At 41.0% G+C, this 20,441-nt stretch overlaps 1 protein-coding gene across 1 annotated transcript in view; it reads left to right on the forward strand.

Annotated features, from left to right (window-relative positions):
• Positions 1-20,441, forward strand: part of LOC138140619 (ankyrin-2-like) — a 61,608-nt gene that overhangs the window by 40,944 nt on the left and 223 nt on the right. Inside the window, exons 7-8 of the mRNA XM_069061672.1 lie at positions 17,214-17,507; positions 18,864-20,393. Coding sequence (XP_068917773.1) covers positions 17,214-17,507; positions 18,864-20,393 — 1,824 coding nt within the window. The remainder of the gene's footprint in view (positions 1-17,213; positions 17,508-18,863; positions 20,394-20,441) is intronic.

The following is a 20,441-nucleotide window of genomic DNA, read 5'->3' on the forward strand; positions in this document are numbered from 1 at the left end:
AAATTTCCGATAAGGAGGAAAAAGTGCCGACTCCCAAAGACAAATCTCCCACTCCCGAAATTCCAACGGAAATTAAACTCAAAGCGGAAGAAATTGTCGCGAAAGAGAAAACACCTGAAAAAGAAGTAAAGGAAAAATCTCCGGAAGCGGAAATTTCCGATAAGGAGGAAAAAGTGCCGACTCCCAAAGACAAATCTCCCACTCCCGAAATTCCAACGGAAATTAAACTCAAAGCGGAAGAAATTGTCGCGAAAGAGAAAACACCTGAAAAAGAAGTAAAGGAAAAATCTCCGGAAGCGGAAATTTCCGATAAGGAGGAAAAAGTGCCGACTCCCAAAGACAAATCTCCTACTCCCGAAATTCCAACGGAAATTAAACTCAAAACTGAAGAAATTGTCGTAAAAGAGAAAACAATAAAAGAAGTAGAGAAGGAAAAGACACCGGAAGCGGAAATTTCCGATAAGGAGGAAAAAGTGCCGACTCCCAAAGACAAACCTCCCACTCCCGAAATTCCAACGGAAATTAAACTCAAAGAGGAAGAAATTGTCGCGAAAGAGAAAACACCTGAAAAAGAAGTAAAGGAAAAATCTCCGGAAGCGGAAATTTCCGATAAGGAGGAAAAAGTGCCGACTCCCAAAGACAAATCTCCCACTCCCGAAATTCCAACGGAAATTAAACTCAAAGCGGAAGAAATTGTCGCGAAAGAGAAAACACCTGAAAAAGAAGTAAAGGAAAAATCTCCGGAAGCGGAAATTTCCGATAAGGAGGAAAAAGTGCCGACTCCCAAAGACAAATCTCCTACTCCCGAAATTCCAACGGAAATTAAACTCAAAACTGAAGAAATTGTCGTAAAAGAGAAAACAATAAAAGAAGTAGAGAAGGAAAAGACACCGGAAGCGGAAATTTCCGATAAGGAGGAAAAAGTGCCGACTCCCAAAGACAAACCTCCCACTCCCGAAATTCCAACGGAAATTAAACTCAAAGAGGAAGAAATTGTCGCGAAAGAGAAAACACCTGAAAAAGAAGTAAAGGAAAAATCTCCGGAAGCGGAAATTTCCGATAAGGAGGAAAAAGTGCCGACTCCCAAAGACAAATCTCCTACTCCCGAAATTCCAACGGAAATTAAACTCAAAACTGAAGAAATTGTCGTAAAAGAGAAAACAATAAAGGAAGTAGAGAAGGAAAAGACACCGGAAGGGGAAATTTCCGATAAGGAGGAAAAAGTGCCGACTCCCAAAGACAAATCTCCCACTCCCGAAATTCCAACGGAAATTAAACTCAAAGCGGAAGAAATTGTCGCGAAAGAGAAAACACCTGAAAAAGAAGTAAAGGAAAAATCTCCGGAAGCGGAAATTTCCGATAAGGAGGAAAAAGTGCCGACTCCCAAAGACAAATCTCCTACTCCCGAAATTCCAACGGAAATTAAACTCAAAACTGAAGAAATTGTCGTAAAAGAGAAAACAATAAAGGAAGTAGAGAAGGAAAAGACACCGGAAGGGGAAATTTCCGATAAGGAGGAAAAAGTGCCGACTCCCAAAGACAAATCTCCCACTCCCGAAATTCCAACGGAAATTAAACTCAAAACTGAAGAAATTGTCGTAAAAGAGAAAACAATAAAGGAAGTAGAGAAGGAAAAGACACCGGATGCGGAAATTTCCGATAAGGAGGAAAAAGTGCCGACTCCCAAAGACAAACCTCCCACTCCCGAAATTCCAACGGAAATTAAACTCAAAGCGGAAGAAATTGTCGCGAAAGAGAAAACACCTGAAAAAGAAGTAAAGGAAAAATCTCCGGAAGCGGAAATTTCCGATAAGGAGGAAAAAGTGCCGACTCCCAAAGACAAATCTCCCACTCCCGAAATTCCAACGGAAATTAAACTCAAAGCGGAAGAAATTGTCGCGAAAGAGAAAACACCTGAAAAAGAAGTAAAGGAAAAATCTCCGGAAGCGGAAATTTCCGATAAGGAGGAAAAAGTGCCGACTCCCAAAGACAAATCTCCTACTCCCGAAATTCCAACGGAAATTAAACTCAAAACTGAAGAAATTGTCGTAAAAGAGAAAACAATAAAAGAAGTAGAGAAGGAAAAGACACCGGAAGCGGAAATTTCCGATAAGGAGGAAAAAGTGCCGACTCCCAAAGACAAACCTCCCACTCCCGAAATTCCAACGGAAATTAAACTCAAAGCGGAAGAAATTGTCGCGAAAGAGAAAACACCTGAAAAAGAAGTAAAGGAAAAATCTCCGGAAGCGGAAATTTCCGATAAGGAGGAAAAAGTGCCGACTCCCAAAGACAAATCTCCCACTCCCGAAATTCCAACGGAAATTAAACTCAAAGCGGAAGAAATTGTCGCGAAAGAGAAAACACCTGAAAAAGAAGTAAAGGAAAAATCTCCGGAAGCGGAAATTTCCGATAAGGAGGAAAAAGTGCCGACTCCCAAAGACAAATCTCCCACTCCCGAAATTCCAACGGAAATTAAACTCAAAGCGGAAGAAATTGTCGCGAAAGAGAAAACACCTGAAAAAGAAGTAAAGGAAAAATCTCCGGAAGCGGAAATTTCCGATAAGGAGGAAAAAGTGCCGACTCCCAAAGACAAATCTCCTACTCCCGAAATTCCAACGGAAATTAAACTCAAAACTGAAGAAATTGTCGTAAAAGAGAAAACAATAAAAGAAGTAGAGAAGGAAAAGACACCGGAAGCGGAAATTTCCGATAAGGAGGAAAAAGTGCCGACTCCCAAAGACAAACCTCCCACTCCCGAAATTCCAACGGAAATTAAACTCAAAGAGGAAGAAATTGTCGCGAAAGAGAAAACACCTGAAAAAGAAGTAAAGGAAAAATCTCCGGAAGCGGAAATTTCCGATAAGGAGGAAAAAGTGCCGACTCCCAAAGACAAATCTCCTACTCCCGAAATTCCAACGGAAATTAAACTCAAAACTGAAGAAATTGTCGTAAAAGAGAAAACAATAAAGGAAGTAGAGAAGGAAAAGACACCGGAAGGGGAAATTTCCGATAAGGAGGAAAAAGTGCCGACTCCCAAAGACAAATCTCCCACTCCCGAAATTCCAACGGAAATTAAACTCAAAACTGAAGAAATTGTCGTAAAGGAGAAAACAATAAAGGAAGTAGAGAAGGAAAAGACACCGGATGCGGAAATTTCCGATAAGGAGGAAAAAGTGCCGACTCCCAAAGACAAACCTCCCACTCCCGAAATTCCAACGGAAATTAAACTCAAAGCGGAAGAAATTGTCGCGAAAGAGAAAACACCTGAAAAAGAAGTAAAGGAAAAATCTCCGGAAGCGGAAATTTCCGATAAGGAGGAAAAAGTGCCGACTCCCAAAGACAAATCTCCTACTCCCGAAATTCCAACTGAAATTAAACTCAAAACTGAAGAAATTGTCGTAAAAGAGAAAACAATAAAGGAAGTAGAGAAGGAAAAGACACCGGAAGCGGAAATTTCCGATAAGGAGGAAAAAGTGCCGACTCCCAAAGACAAACCTCCCACTCCCGAAATTCCAACGGAAATTAAACTCAAAGCGGAAGAAATTGTCGCGAAAGAGAAAACACCTGAAAAAGAAGTAAAGGAAAAATCTCCGGAAGCGGAAATTTCCGATAAGGAGGAAAAAGTGCCGACTCCCAAAGACAAATCTCCTACTCCAGAAATTCCAACGGAAATTAAACTCAAAACTGAAGAAATTGTCGTAAAAGAGAAAACAATAAAGGAAGTAGAGAAGGAAAAGACACCGGATGCGGAAATTTCCGATAAGGAGGAAAAAGTGCCGAGTCCCAAAGACAAATCTCCCACTCCCGAAATTCCAACGGAAATTAAACTCAAAACTGAAGAAATTGTCGTAAAAGAGAAAACAATAAAGGAAGTAGATAAGGAAAAGACACCGGATGCGGAAATTTCCGATAAGGAGGAAAAAGTGCCGACTCCCAAAGACAAATCTCCTACTCCCGAAATTCCAACGGAAATTAAACTCAAAACTGAAGAAATTGTCGTAAAAGAGAAAACAATAAAGGAAGTAGAGAAGGAAAAGACACCGGATGCGGAAATTTCCGATAAGGAGGAAAAAGTGCCGACTCCCAAAGACAAATCTCCTACTCCCGAAATTCCAACGGAAATTAAACTCAAAGCGGAAGAAATTGTCGCGAAAGAGAAAACACCTGAAAAAGAGGTAAAGGAAAAATCTCCGGAAGCGGAAATTTCCGATAAGGAGGAAAAAGTGCCGACTCCCAAAGACAAATCTCGCACTCCCGAAATTCCAACGGAAATTAAACTCAAAGCGGAAGAAATTGTCGCGAAAGAGAAAACACCTGAAAAAGAAGTAAAGGAAAAATCTCCGGAAGCGGAAATTTCCGATAAGGAGGAAAAAGTGCCGACTCCCAAAGACAAATCTCCCACTCCCGAAATTCCAACGGAAATTAAACTCAAAGCGGAAGAAATTGTCGCGAAAGAGAAAACACCTGAAAAAGATGTAAAGGAAAAATCTCCGGAAGCGGAAATTTCCGATAAGGAGGAAAAAGTGCCGACTCCCAAAGACAAATCTCCTACTCCCGAAATTCCAACGGAAATTAAACTCAAAACTGAAGAAATTGTCGTAAAAGAGAAAACAATAAAGGAAGTAGAGAAGGAAAAGACACCGGAAGCGGAAATTTCCAATAAGGAGGAAAAAGTGCCGACTCCCAAAGACAAACCTCCCACTCCCGAAATTCCAACGGAAATTAAACTCAAAGCGGAAGAAATTGTCGCGAAAGAGAAAACACCTGAAAAAGAAGTAAAGGAAAAATCTCCGGAAGCGGAAATTTCCGATAAGGAGGAAAAAGTGCCGACTCCCAAAGACAAATCTCCTACTCCAAAAATTCCAACGGAAATTAAACTCAAAACTGAAGAAATTGTCGTAAAAGAGAAAACAATAAAGGAAGTAGAGAAGGAAAAGACACCGGATGCGGAAATTTCCGATAAGGAGGAAAAAGTGCCGAGTCCCAAAGACAAATCTCCCACTCCCGAAATTCCAACGGAAATTAAACTCAAAACTGAAGAAATTGTCGTAAAAGAGAAAACAATAAAGGAAGTAGAGAAGGAAAAGACACCGGATGCGGAAATTTCCGATAAGGAGGAAAAAGTGCCGACTCCCAAAGACAAATCTCCTACTCCCGAAATTCCAACGGAGATTAAACTCAAAACGGAAGAAATTGTCGCGAAAGAGAAAACACCTGAAAAAGAATTAAAGGAAAAATCTCCGGAAGCGGAAATTTCCGATAAGGAGGAAAAAGTGCCGACTCCCAAAGACAAATCTCCTACTCCCGAAATTCCAACGGAAATTAAACTCAAAACTGAAGAAATTGTCGTAAAAGAGAAAACAATAAAGGAAGTAGAGAAGGAAAAGACACCGGATGCGGAAATTTCCGATAAGGAGGAAAAAGTGCCGACTCCCAAAGACAAATCTCCTACTCCCGAAATTCCAACGGAAATTAAACTCAAAACTGAAGAAATTGTCGTAAAAGAGAAAACAATAAAGGAAGTAGAGAAGGAAAAGACACCGGAAGCGGAAATTTCCGATAAGGAGGAAAAAGTGCCGACTCCCAAAGACAAACCTCCCACTCCCGAAATTCCAACGGAAATTAAACTCAAAGCGGAAGAAATTGTCGTAAAAGAGAAAACAATAAAGGAAATAGAGAAGGAAAAGACACCGGATGCGGAAATTTCCGATAAGGAGGAAAAAGTGCCGACTCCCAAAGACAAATCTCCTACTCCCGAAATTCCAACGGAAATTAAACTCAAAGCGGAAGAAATTGTCGCGAAAGAGAAAACACCTGAAAAAGAGGTAAAGGAAAAATCTCCGGAAGCGGAAATTTCCGATAAGGAGGAAAAAGTGCCGACTCCCAAAGACAAATCTCGCACTCCCGAAATTCCAACGGAAATTAAACTCAAAGCGGAAGAAATTGTCGCGAAAGAGAAAACACCTGAAAAAGAAATAAAGGAAAAATCTCCGGAAGCGGAAATTTCCGATAAGGAGGAAAAAGTGCCGACTCCCAAAGACAAATCTCCCACTCCCGAAATTCCAACGGAAATTAAACTCAAAGCGGAAGAAATTGTCGCGAAAGAGAAAACACCTGAAAAAGATGTAAAGGAAAAATCTCCGGAAGCGGAAATTTCCGATAAGGAGGAAAAAGTGCCGACTCCCAAAGACAAATCTCCTACTCCCGAAATTCCAACGGAAATTAAACTCAAAACTGAAGAAATTGTCGTAAAAGAGAAAACAATAAAGGAAGTAGAGAAGGAAAAGACACCGGAAGCGGAAATTTCCAATAAGGAGGAAAAAGTGCCGACTCCCAAAGACAAACCTCCCACTCCCGAAATTCCAACGGAAATTAAACTCAAAGCGGAAGAAATTGTCGCGAAAGAGAAAACACCTGAAAAAGAAGTAAAGGAAAAATCTCCGGAAGCGGAAATTTCCGATAAGGAGGAAAAAGTGCCGACTCCCAAAGACAAATCTCCTACTCCAAAAATTCCAACGGAAATTAAACTCAAAACTGAAGAAATTGTCGTAAAAGAGAAAACAATAAAGGAAGTAGAGAAGGAAAAGACACCGGATGCGGAAATTTCCGATAAGGAGGAAAAAGTGCCGAGTCCCAAAGACAAATCTCCCACTCCCGAAATTCCAACGGAAATTAAACTCAAAACTGAAGAAATTGTCGTAAAAGAGAAAACAATAAAGGAAGTAGAGAAGGAAAAGACACCGGATGCGGAAATTTCCGATAAGGAGGAAAAAGTGCCGACTCCCAAAGACAAATCTCCTACTCCCGAAATTCCAACGGAAATTAAACTCAAAACTGAAGAAATTGTCGTAAAAGAGAAAACAATAAAGGAAGTAGAGAAGGAAAAGACACCGGATGCGGAAATTTCCGATAAGGAGGAAAAAGTGCCGACTCCCAAAGACAAATCTCCTACTCCCGAAATTCCAACGGAAATTAAACTCAAAACTGAAGAAATTGTCGTAAAAGAGAAAACAATAAAGGAAGTAGAGAAGGAAAAGACACCGGATGCGGAAATTTCCGATAAGGAGGAAAAAGTGCCGACTCCCAAAGACAAATCTCCCACTCCCGAAATTCCAACGGAAATTAAACTCAAAACTGAAGAAATTGTCGTAAAAGAGAAAACAATAAAGGAAGTAGAGAAGGAAAAGACACCGGATGCGGAAATTTCCGATAAGGAGGAAAAAGTGCCGACTCCCAAAGACAAATCTCCCACTCCCGAAATTCCAACGGAAATTAAACTCAAAGCGGTAGAAATTGTCGCGAAAGAGAAAACACCTGAAAAAGAAGTAAAGGAAAAATCTCCGGAAGCGGAAATTTCCGATAAGGAGGAAAAAGTGCCGACTCCCAAAGACAAATCTCCTACTCCCGAAATTCCAACGGAAATTAAACTCAAAACTGAAGAAATTGTCGTAAAAGAGAAAACAATAAAAGAAGTAGAGAAGGAAAAGACACCGGAAGCGGAAATTTCCGATAAGGAGGAAAAAGTGCCGACTCCCAAAGACAAACCTCCCACTCCCGAAATTCCAACGGAAATTAAACTCAAAGCGGAAGAAATTGTCGCGAAAGAGAAAACACCTGAAAAAGAAGTAAAGGAAAAATCTCCGGAAGCGGAAATTTCCGATAAGGAGGAAAAAGTGCCGACTCCCAAAGACAAATCTCCTACTCCCGAAATTCCAACGGAAATTAAACTCAAAACTGAAGAAATTGTCGTAAAAGAGAAAACAATAAAGGAAGTAGAGAAGGAAAAGACACCGGAAGCGGAAATTTCCGATAAGGAGGAAAAAGTGCCGACTCCCAAAGACAAATCTCCTACTCCCGAAATTCCAACGGAAATTAAACTCAAAACTGAAGAAATTGTCGTAAAAGAGAAAACAATAAAGGAAGTAGAGAAGGAAACGACACCGGATGCGGAAATTTCCGATAAGGAGGAAAAAGTGCCGAGTCCCAAAGACAAATCTCCCACTCCCGAAATTCCAACGGAAATTAAACTCAAAACTGAAGAAATTGTCGTAAAAGAGAAAACAATAAAGGAAGTAGAGAAGGAAAAGACACCGGATGCGGAAATTTCCGATAAGGAGGAAAAAGTGCCGACTCCCAAAGACAAATCCCCAACTCCCGAAATTCCAACGGAGATTAAACTCAAAACTGAAGAAATTGTCGTAAAAGAGAAAACAATAAAGGAAGTAGAGAAGGAAAAGACACCGGAAGCGGAAATTTCCGATAAGGAGGAAAAAGTGCCGACTCCCAAAGACAAACCTCCCACTCCCGAAATTCCAATGGAAATTAAACTCAAAACGGAAGAAATTGTCGCGAAAGAGAAAACACCTGAAAAAGAAGTAAAGGAAAAATCTCCGGAAGCGGAAATTTCCGATAAGGAGGAAAAAGTGCCGACTCCCAAAGACAAATCTCCTACTCCCGAAATTCCAACGGAGATTAAACTCGAAACTGAAGAAATTGTCGTAAAAGAGAAAACAATAAAGGAAGTAGAGAAGGAAAAGACACCGGAAGGGGAAATTTCCGATAAGGAGGAAAAAGTGCCGACTACCAAAGACAAATCTCCCACTCCCGAAATTCCAACGGAGATTAAACTCAAAACTGAAGAAATTGTCGTAAAAGAGAAAACAATAAAGGAAGTAGAGAAGGAAAAGACACCGGATGCGGAAATTTCCGATAAGGAGGAAAAAGTGCCGACTCCCACAGACAAATCTCCCACTCCCGAAATTCCAACGAAAATTAAACTCAAAACGGAAGAAATTGTCGCGAAAGAGAAAACACCTGAAAAAGAATTAAAGGAAAAATCTCCGGAAGCGGAAATTTCCGATAAGGAGGAAAAAGTGCCGACTCCCAAAGACAAATCTCCCACTCCCGAAATTCCAACGGAAATTAAACTCAAAGCGGAAGAAATTGTCGCGAAAGAGAAAACACCTGAAAAAGAAGTAAAGGAAAAATCTCCGGAAGCGGAAATTTCCGATAAGGAGGAAAAAGTGCCGACTCCCAAAGACAAATCTCCCACTCCCGAAATTCCAACGGAAATTAAACTCAAAGCGGAAGAAATTGTCGTAAAAGAGAAAACAATAAAGGAAGTAGCGAAGGAAAAGACACCGGAAGCGGAAATTTCCGATAAGGAGGAAAAAGTGCCGACTCCCAAAGACAAATCTCCTACTCCCGAAATTCCAACGGCAATTAAACTCAAAACTGAAGAAATTGTCGTAAAAGAGAAAACAATAAAGGAAGTAGAGAAGGAAAAGACACCGGATGCGGAAATTTCCGTTAAGGAGGAAAAAGTGCCGACTCCCAAAGACAAATCTCCCATTCCCGAAATTCCAACGGAAATTAAACTCAAAACTGAAGAAATTGTCCTAAAAGAGAAAACAATAAAGGAAGTAGAGAAGGAAAAGACACCGGAAGCGGAAATTTCCGATAAGGAGGAAAAAGTGCCGACTCCCAAAGACAAATCTCCTACTCCCGAAATTCCAACGGAAATTAAACTCAAAACTGAAGAAATTGTCGTAAAAGAGAAAACAATAAAGGAAGTAGAGAAGGAAAAGACACCGGAAGCGGAAATTTCCGATAAGGAGGAAAAAGTGCCGACTCCCAAAGACAAACCTCCCACTCCCGAAATTCCAACGGAAATTAAACTCAAAGCGGAAGAAATTGTCGCGAAAGAGAAAACACCTGAAAAAGAAGTAAAGGAAAAATCTCCGGAAGCGGAAATTTCCGATGAGGAGGAAAAAGTGCCGACTCCCAAAGACAAATCTCCTACTCCCGAAATTCCAACGGAAATTAAACTCAAAACTGAAGAAATTGTCGTAAAAGAGAAAACAATAAAGGAAGTAGAGAAGGAAAAGACACCGGATGCGGAAATTTCCGATAAGGAGGAAAAAGTGCCGACTCCCAAAGACAAATCTCCCATTCCCGAAATTCCAACGGAAATTAAACTCAAAACTGAAGAAATTGTCCTAAAAGAGAAAACAATAAAGGAAGTAGAGAAGGAAAAGACACCGGAAGCGGAAATTTCCGATAAGGAGGAAAAAGTGCCGACTCCCAAAGACAAATCTCCTACTCCCGAAATTCCAACGGAAATTAAACTCAAAACTGAAGAAATTGTAAAAGAGAAAACAATAAAGGAAGTAGAGAAGGAAAAGACACCGGAAGCGGTAATTTCCGATAAGGAGGAAAAAGTGCCGACTCCCAAAGACAAACCTCCCACTCCCGAAATTCCAACGGAAATTAAACTCAAAGCGGAAGAAATTGTCGCGAAAGAGAAAACACCTGAAAAAGAAGTAAAGGAAAAATCTCCGGAAGCGGAAATTTCCGATGAGGAGGAAAAAGTGCCGACTCCCAAAGACAAATCTCCTACTCCCGAAATTCCAACGGAAATTAAACTCAAAACTGAAGAAATTGTAAAAGAGAAAACAATAAAGGAAGTAGAGAAGGAAAAGACACCGGAAGCGGTAATTTCCGATAAGGAGGAAAAAGTGCCGACTCCCAAAGACAAACCTCCCACTCCCGAAATTCCAACGGAAATTAAACTCAAAGCGGAAGAAATTGTCGCGAAAGAGAAAACACCTGAAAAAGAAGTAAAGGAAAAATCTCCGGAAGCGGTAATTTCCGATAAGGAGGAAAAAGTGCCGACTCCCAAAGACAAACCTCCCACTCCCGAAATTCCAACGGAAATTAAACTCAAAGCGGAAGAAATTGTCGCGAAAGAGAAAACACCTGAAAAAGAAGTAAAGGAAAAATCTCCGGAAGCGGAAATTTCCGATAAGGAGGAAAAAGTGCCGACTCCCAAAGACAAATCTCCTACTCCCGAAATTCCAACGGAAATTAAACTCAAAACTGAAGAAATTGTCGTAAAAGAGAAAACAATAAAGGAAGGAGAGAAGGAAAAGACACCGGATGCGGAAATTTCCGATAAGGAGGAAAAAGTGCCGACTCCCAAAGACAAATCTCCCACTCCCGAAATTCCAACGAAAATTAAACTCAAAACTGAAGAAATTGTCTTAAAAGAGAAAACAATAAAGGAAGTAGAGAAGGAAAAGACACCGGAAGCAGAAATTTCCGATAAGGAGGAAAAAGTGCCGACTCCCAAAGACAAACCTCCCACTCCCGAAATTCCAACGGAAATTAAACTCAAAGCGGAAGAAATTGTCGCGAAAGAGGAAACACCTGAAAAAGAAGTAAAGGAAAAATCTCCGGAAGCGGTAATTTCCGATAAGGAGGAAAAAGTGCCGACTCCCAAAGACAAACCTCCCACTCCCGAAATTCCAACGGAAATTAAACTCAAAGCGGAAGAAATTGTCGCGAAAGAGAAAACACCTGAAAAAGAAGTAAAGGAAAAATCTCCGGAAGCGGAAATTTCCGATAAGGAGGAAAAAGTGCCGACTCCCAAAGACAAATCTCCCACTCCCGAAATTCCAACGGAAATTAAACTCAAAACTGAAGAAATTGTCCTAAAAGAGAAAACAATAAAGGAAGTAGAGAAGGAAAAGACACCGGAAGCGGAAATTTCCGATAAGGAGGAAAAAGTGCCGACTCCCAAAGACAAACCTCCCACTCCCGAAATTCCAACGGAAATTAAACTCAAAGCGGAAGAAATTGTCGCGAAAGAGGAAACACCTGAAAAAGAAGTAAAGGAAAAATCTCCGGAAGCGGAAATTTCCGATGAGGAGGAAAAAGTGCCGACTCCCAAAGACAAATCTCCTACTCCCGAAATTCCAACGAAAATTAAACTCAAAACTGAAGAAATTGTCTTAAAAGAGAAAACAATAAAGGAAGTAGAGAAGGAAAAGACACCGGAAGCAGAAATTTCCGATAAGGAGGAAAAAGTGCCGACTCCCAAAGACAAACCTCCCACTCCCGAAATTCCAACGGAAATTAAACTCAAAGCGGAAGAAATTGTCGCGAAAGAGGAAACACCTGAAAAAGAAGTAAAGGAAAAATCTCCGGAAGCGGAAATTTCCGATAAGGAGGAAAAAGTGCCGACTCCCAAAGACAAATCTCCCACTCCCGAAATTCCAACGGAAATTAAACTCAAAACTGAAGAAATTGTCCTAAAAGAGAAAACAATAAAGGAAGTAGAGAAGGAAAAGACACCGGAAGCGGAAATTTCCGATAAGGAGGAAAAAGTGCCGACTCCCAAAGACAAACCTCCCACTTCCGAAATTCCAACGGAAATTAAACTCAAAGCGGAAGAAATTGTCGCGAAAGAGAAAACACCTGAAAAAGAAGTAAAGGAAAAATCTCCGGAAGCGGAAATTTCCGATAAGGAGGAAAAAGTGCCGACTCCCAAAGACAAATCTCCCACTCCCGAAATCCCAACGGAAATTAAACTCAAAACTGAAAAAATTGTCGTAAAAGAGAAAACAGTAAAGGAAGTAGAGAAGGAAAAGACACCGGATGCGGAAATTTTCGATAAGGAGGAAAAAGTGCCGACTCCCAAAGACAAATCTCCCACTCCCGAAATTCCAACGGAAATTAAACTCAAAACTGAAGAAATTGTCATAAAAGAGAAAACAATAAAGGAAGTAGAGAAGGAAAAGACACCGGAAGGGGAAATTTCCGATAAGGAGGAAAAAGTGCCGACTCCTAAAGACAAACCTCCCACTCCCGAAATTCCAACGGAAATTAAACTCAAAGCGGAAGAAATTGTCGCGAAAGAGAAAACACCTGAAAAAGAAGTAAAGGAAAAATCTCCGGAAGCGGAAATTTCCGATAAGGAGGAAAAAGTGCCGACTCCCAAAGACAAATCTCCCACTCCCGAAATCCCAACGGAAATTAAACTCAAAACTGAAAAAATTGTCGTAAAAGAGAAAACAATAAAGGAAGTAGAGAAAGAAAAGACACCGGATGCGGAAATTTCCGATAAGGAGGAAAAAGTGCCGACTCCCAAAGACAAATCTCCTACTCCCGAAATTCCAACGGAGATTAAACTCAAAACTGAAGAAATTGTCGTAAAAGAGAAAACAATAAAGGAAGTAGAGAAGGAAAAGACACCGGAAGCGGAAATTTCCGATAAGGAGGAAAAAGTGCCGACTCCCAAAGACAAATCTCCTACTCCCGAAATTCCAACGGAGATTAAACTCAAAACTGAAGAAATTGTCGGAAAAGAGAAAACAATAAAGGAAGTAGAGAAGGAAAAGTCACCGGAAGGGGAAATTTCCGATAAGGAGGAAAAAGTGCCGACTCCCAAAGACAAATCTCCCACTCCCGAAATTCCAACGGAAATTAAACTCAAAGCGGAAGAAATTGTCGCGAAAGAGAAAACACCTGAAAAAGAAGTAAAGGAAAAATCTCCGGAAGCGGAAATTTCCGATGAGGAGGAAAAAGTGCCGACTCCCAAAGACAAATCTCCTACTCCCGAAATTCCAACGGAAATTAAACTCAAAACTGAAGAAATTGTCGTAAAAGAGAAAACAATAAAGGAAGTAGAGAAGGAAAAGACACCGGAAGCGGAAATTTCCGATAAGGAGGAAAAAGTGCCGACTCCCAAAGACAAATCTCCTACTCCCGAAATTCCAACGGAAATTAAACTCAAAACTGAAGAAATTGTCGTAAAAGAGAAAACAATAAAGGAAGTAGAGAAGGAAAAGACACCGGAAGCGGAAATTTCCGATAAGGAGGAAAAAGTGCGGACTCCCAAAGACAAACCTCCCACTCCCGAAATTCCAACGGAAATTAAACTCAAAGCGGAAGAAATTGTCGCGAAAGAGAAAACACCTGAAAAAGAAGTAAAGGAAACATCTCCGGAAGCGGAAATTTCCGATAAGGAGGAAAAAGTGCCGACTCCCAAAGACAAATCTCCTACTCCCGAAATTCCAACGGAAATTAAACTCAAAACTGAAGAAATTGTCGTAAAAGAGAAAACAATAAAGGAAGGAGAGAAGGAAAAGACACCGGATGCGGAAATTTCCGATAAGGAGGAAAAAGTGCCGACTCCCAAAGACAAATCTCCCACTCCCGAAATTCCAACGAAAATTAAACTCAAAACTGAAGAAATTGTCTTAAAAGAGAAAACAATAAAGGAAGTAGAGAAGGAAAAGACACCGGAAGCAGAAATTTCCGATAAGGAGGAAAAAGTGCCGACTCCCAAAGACAAACCTCCCACTCCCGAAATTCCAACGGAAATTAAACTCAAAGCGGAAGAAATTGTCGCGAAAGAGGAAACACCTGAAAAAGAAGTAAAGGAAAAATCTCCGGAAGCGGTAATTTCCGATAAGGAGGAAAAAGTGCCGACTCCCAAAGACAAACCTCCCACTCCCGAAATTCCAACGGAAATTAAACTCAAAGCGGAAGAAATTGTCGCGAAAGAGAAAACACCTGAAAAAGAAGTAAAGGAAAAATCTCCGGAAGCGGAAATTTCCGATAAGGAGGAAAAAGTGCCGACTCCCAAAGACAAATCTCCCACTCCCGAAATTCCAACGGAAATTAAACTCAAAACTGAAGAAATTGTCGTAAAAGAGAAAACAATAAAGGAAGGAGAGAAGGAAAAGACACCGGATGCGGAAATTTCCGATAAGGAGGAAAAAGTGCCGACTCCCAAAGACAAATCTCCCACTCCCGAAATTCCAACGAAAATTAAACTCAAAACTGAAGAAATTGTCTTAAAAGAGAAAACAATAAAGGAAGTAGAGAAGGAAAAGACACCGGAAGCAGAAATTTCCGATAAGGAGGAAAAAGTGCCGACTCCCAAAGACAAACCTCCCACTCCCGAAATTCCAACGGAAATTAAACTCAAAGCGGAAGAAATTGTCGCGAAAGAGGAAACACCTGAAAAAGAAGTAAAGGAAAAATCTCCGGAAGCGGTAATTTCCGATAAGGAGGAAAAAGTGCCGACTCCCAAAGACAAACCTCCCACTCCCGAAATTCCAACGGAAATTAAACTCAAAGCGGAAGAAATTGTCGCGAAAGAGAAAACACCTGAAAAAGAAGTAAAGGAAAAATCTCCGGAAGCGGAAATTTCCGATAAGGAGGAAAAAGTGCCGACTCCCAAAGACAAATCTCCCACTCCCGAAATTCAAACGGAAATTAAACTCAAAGCGGAAGAAATTGTCGCGAAAGAGGAAACACCTGAAAAAGAAGTAAAGGAAAAATCTCCGGAAGCGGAAATTTCCGATAAGGAGGAAAAAGTGCCGACTCCCAAAGACAAACCTCCCACTCCCGAAATTCCAACGGAAATTAAACTCAAAACTGAAGAAATTGTCGTAAAAGAGAAAACAATAAAGGAAGTAGAGAAGGAAAAGACACCGGATGCGGAAATTTCCGATAAGGAGGAAAAAGTGCCGACTCCCAAAGACAAATCTCCCACTCCCGAAATTCCAACGGAAATTAAACTCAAAACTGAAGAAATTGTCGTAAAAGTGAAAACAATAAAGGAAGTAGAGAAGGAAAAGACACCGGAAGGGGAAATTTCCGATAAGGAGGAAAAAGTGCCGACTCCCAAAGACAAACCTCCCACTCCCGAAATTCCAACGGAAATTAAACTCAAAGCGGAAGAAATTGTCGCGAAAGAGAAAACACCTGAAAAAGAAGTAAAGGAAAAATCTCCGGAAGCGGAAATTTCCGATAAGGAGGAAAAAGTGCCGACTCCCAAAGACAAATCTCCTACTCCCGAAATTCCAACGGAAATTAAACTCAAAACTGAAGAAATTGTCGTAAAAGAGAAAACAATAAAGGAAGTAGAGAAGGAAAAGTCACCGGAAGCGGAAATTTCCGATAAGGAGGAAAAAGTGCCGACTCCCAAAGACAAACCTCCCACTCCCGAAATTCCAACGGAAATTAAACTCAAAACTGAAGAAATTGTCGTAAGAGAGAAAACAATAAAGGAAGTAGAGAAGGAAAAGACACCGGAAGGGGAAATTTCCGATAAGGAGGAAAAAGTGCCGACTCCCAAAGACAAATCTCCCACTCCCGAAATTCCAACGGAAATTAAACTCAAAACTGAAGAAATTGTCGTAAAAGAGAAAACAATAAAGGAAGTAGAGAAGGAAAAGGCACCGGAAGCGGAAATTTCCGATAAGGAGGAAAAAGTGCCGACTCCCAAAAACAAACCTCCCACTCCCGAAATTCCAACGGAAATTAAACTCAAAGCGGAAGAAATTGTCGCGAAAGAGAAAACACCTGAAAAAGAAGTAAAGGAAAAATCTCCGGAAGCGGAAATTTCCGATGAGGAGGAAAAAGTGCCGACTCCCAAAGACAAATCTCCTACTCCCGAAATTCCAACGGAAATTAAGCTCAAAACTGAAGAAATTGTCGTAAAAGAGAAAACAATAAAGGAAGTAGAGAAGGAAAAGGCACCGGAAGCGGAAATTTCCGATAAGGAGGAAAAAGTGCCGACTCCCAAAGACAAACCTCCCACTCCCGAAATTCCAACGGAAATTAAACTCAAAGCGGAAGAAATTGTCGCGAAAGAGAAAACACCTGAAAAAGAAGTAAAGGAAAAATCTCCGGAAGCGGAAATTTCCGATAAGGAGGAAAAAGTGCCGACTCCCAAAGACAAATCTCCTACTCCCGAAATTCCAACGGAAATTAAACTCAAAACTGAAGAAATTGTCGTAAAAGAGAAAACAATAAAGGAAGTAGAGAAGGAAAAGGCACCGGAAGCGGAAATTTCCGATAAGGAGGAAAAAGTGCCGACTCCCAAAGACAAACCTCCCACTCCCGAAATTCCAACGGAAATTAAACTCAAAGCGGAAGAAATTGTCGCGAAAGAGAAAACACCTGAAAAAGAAGTAAAGGAAAAATCTCCGGAAGCGGAAATTTCCGATAAGGAGGAAAAAGTGCCGACTCCCAAAGACAAATCTCCCACTTTCGAAATTCCAACGGAGTTAAAACTCACAGCTGAAGAAATCGTCGTGACAAAGAAAACAGTAAAGGAAGTAGAGAGGGAAAAGACACCGGAAGCGGAAATTTCCGATAAGGAGGAAAAAGTGCCGACTCCCAAAGACAAACCTCCCACTCCCGAAATTCCAACGGAAATTAAACTCAAAGCGGAAGAAATTGTCGCGAAAGAGAAAACACCTGAAAAAGAAGTAAAGGAAAAATCTCCGGAAGCGGAAATTTCCGATAAGGAGGAAAAAGTGCCGACTCCCAAAGACAAATCTCCCACTTTCGAAATTCCAACGGAGTTAAAACTCACAGCTGAAGAAATCGTCGTGACAAAGAAAACAGTAAAGGAAGTAGAGAGGGAAAAGACACCGGAAGCGGAAACTTCCGATAAGGAGGATAAAGTGCCGACTCCCAAAGACAAATCTCCCACTCCCGAAATTCCAACGGAAATTAAACTCAAAACTGAAGAAATTGTCGTGAAAGAGAAAACACCTGAAAAAGAAGTAAAGGAAAAATCTCCAGAAGCGGAACTTTCCGATAAGGAGGAAAAAGTGCCGACTCCCAAAGACAAATCTCCCACTCCCGAAATTCCCACGGAAATAAAACTCAAAGCTGAAGAAATCGTCGTGACGGAGAAAACAGTAAAGGAAGTAGAGAAGGAAAAGACACCGGAAGCGGAAACTTCCGATAAGGAGGATAAAGTGCCGACTCCCAAAGACAAATCTCCCACTCCCGAAATTCCAACGGAAATAAAACTCAAAGGGGAAGAAATTGTCGTGAAAGAGAAAACAGCAAAGGAAGTAGAGAAGGAAAAGACACCGGAAGCGGAAACTTCCGATAAGGAGGAAAAAGTGCCGACTCCCAAAGACAAATCTCCTACTCCCGAAATTCCAACGGAAATTAAACTCAAAACTGAAGAAATTGTCGTAAAAGAGAAAACAATAAAGGAAGTAGAGAAGGAAAAGGCACCGGAAGCGGAAATTTCCGATAAGGAGGAAAAAGTGCCGACTCCCAAAGACAAACCTCCCACTCCCGAAATTCCAACGGAAATTAAACTCAAAGCGGAAGAAATTGTCGCGAAAGAGAAAACACCTGAAAAAGAAGTAAAGGAAAAATCTCCGGAAGCGGAAATTTCCGATAAGGAGGAAAAAGTGCCGACTCCCAAAGACAAATCTCCCACTCCCGAAATTCCAACGGAGTTAAAACTCACAGCTGAAGAAATCGTCGTGACAAAGAAAACAGTAAAGGAAGTAGAGAGGGAAAAGACACCGGAAGCGGAAACTTCCGATAAGGAGGATAAAGTGCCGACTCCCAAAGACAAATCTCCCACTCCCGAAATTCCAACGGAAATAAAACTCAAAGGGGAAGAAATTGTCGTGAAAGAGAAAACAGCAAAGGAAGTAGAGAAGGAAAAGACACCGGAAGCGAAAATTTCCGATAAGGAGGAAAAAGTGCCGACTCCCAAAGACAAATCTCCCACTCCCGAAATTCCAACGGAAATTAAACTCAAAACTGAAGAAATTGTCGTGAAAGAGAAAACACCTGAAAAAGAAGTAAAGGAAAAATCTCCAGAAGCGGAACTTTCCGATAAGGAGGAAAAAGTGCCGACTCCCAAAGACAAATCTCCCACTCCCGAAATTCCCACGGAAATAAAACTCAAAGCTGAAGAAATCGTCGTGACGGAGAAAACAGTAAAGGAAGTAGAGAAGGAAAAGACACCGGAAGCGGAAACTTCCGATAAGGAGGATAAAGTGCCGACTCCCAAAGACAAATCTCCCACTCCCGAAATTCCAACGGAAATAAAACTCAAAGGGGAAGAAATTGTCGTGAAAGAGAAAACAGCAAAGGAAGTAGAGAAGGAAAAGACACCGGAAGCGGAAACTTCCGATAAGGAGGAAAAAGTGCCGACTCCCAAAGACAAATCTCCCACTCCCGAAATTCCAACGGAAATAAAACTCAAAGCTGGAGAAATCGTCGTGACAAAGAAAACAGTAAAGGAAGTAGAGAAGGAAAAGACACCGGAAGCGGAAACTTCCGATAAGGAGGAAAAAGTGCCGACTCCCAAAGACAAATCTCCCACTCCCGAGATTCCAACGGAAATTAAACTCAAAACTGAAGAAATTGTCGTGAAAGAGAAAACACCTGAAAAAGAAGTAAAGGAAAAATCTCCAGAAGCGGAACTTTCCGATAAGGAGGAAAAAGTGCCGACTCCCAAAGACAAATCTCCCACTCCCGAAATTCCAACGGAAATAAAACTCACAGCTGAAGAAATCGTCGTGACAAAGAAAACAGTAAAGGAAGTAGAGAAGGAAAAGACACAGAAAGCGGAAACTTCCGATAACGAGGAAAAAGTGCCGACTCTCAAAGACAAATCTCCCTCTCCCGAAATTCCAACTGAAATAAAACAAAAAGCGGAAGAAATCGTCGTGGAACGGAAAACAGTAAAGGAAATAGAGAAGGAAAAGACACCGGAAGCGAAAATTTCCGATAAGGAGGAAAAAGTGCCGACTCCCAAAGACAAATCTCCCACTCCCGAAATTCCGACGGAAATTAAACTAAAAACTGAAGAAATTGTCGTGAAAGAGAAAACGCCTGAAAAAGAAGTAAAGGAAAAATGTCCAGAAGCGGAACTTTCCGATAAGGAGGAAAAAGTGCCGACTCCCAAAGACAAATCTCCCACTCCCGAAATTCCAACGGAAATTAAACTCAAAGCGGAAGAAATTGTCGCGAAAGAAAAAACACCTAAAAAAGAAATAAAGGAAAAATCTCCAGAGGCGGAAATTTCTGATAAAGAAGAAAAAGTGCCGACTCCCAAAGACAAATCTCCAACTCCCAAAGACAAATCTCCTACTCCCGAAATTCCAACGGAAGAAATTGTCGTGAAAGAGAAAACAGTAAAGGAAGTAGCGAAGGAAAAGACACCGGAAGCGGAAATTTATCATAAAGGGGAGAAAGTGCCGACTCCCAAAGACAAATCTCCCACTCCCGAAATGCCAACGGAAATTAAACTCAAAACTGAAGAAATTGTCACGAAAGAGGAAACACCTGAAAAAGGAATAAAGAAGGAAAAGACACCGGAGGCAGAAATTTCCGATAAGGAGGAAAAAGTGCCGACTCCCAAAGACAAATCTCCTACTCCCGAAATTACAACTGAAATAAAACTCAAAGCGGAAGAAATCGTCGTGAAAGAGAAAACAGTAAAGGAAGTAGAGAAGGAAAAGACACCGGAAGCAGCAATTTACGATAAAGAGGAGAAAATGCCGACTCCCAAAGACAAATCTCCCACTCCCGAAATTCCAACAGTAGAGACAGAACAAAAGCTGTCCCTTGCGGAAATTTCTGGTGAAGAGAGCAAAATACCGACTTTCAAAGACAAATCACTTAGAACAGAGGAAATTGTGGTGAAAAAGAGAATAACTGACAGTGAGGTGGCCAAGGAAAAATCTCCGGAAGCGAAAAAATCTGTGGAAGAATTCAAATTTCCCGTTTCTGGAATTTCTACGGACATGAGTATGCTCAAAGCGGTTGTAATTATGCCGAAGGAAACACCATCTGAGAGAGGAATTGATGAAGAT

Source organism: Tenebrio molitor, chromosome 1, assembly GCF_963966145.1.
Source record: "Tenebrio molitor chromosome 1, icTenMoli1.1, whole genome shotgun sequence".
Taxonomy (NCBI): domain Eukaryota; kingdom Metazoa; phylum Arthropoda; class Insecta; order Coleoptera; family Tenebrionidae; genus Tenebrio; species Tenebrio molitor.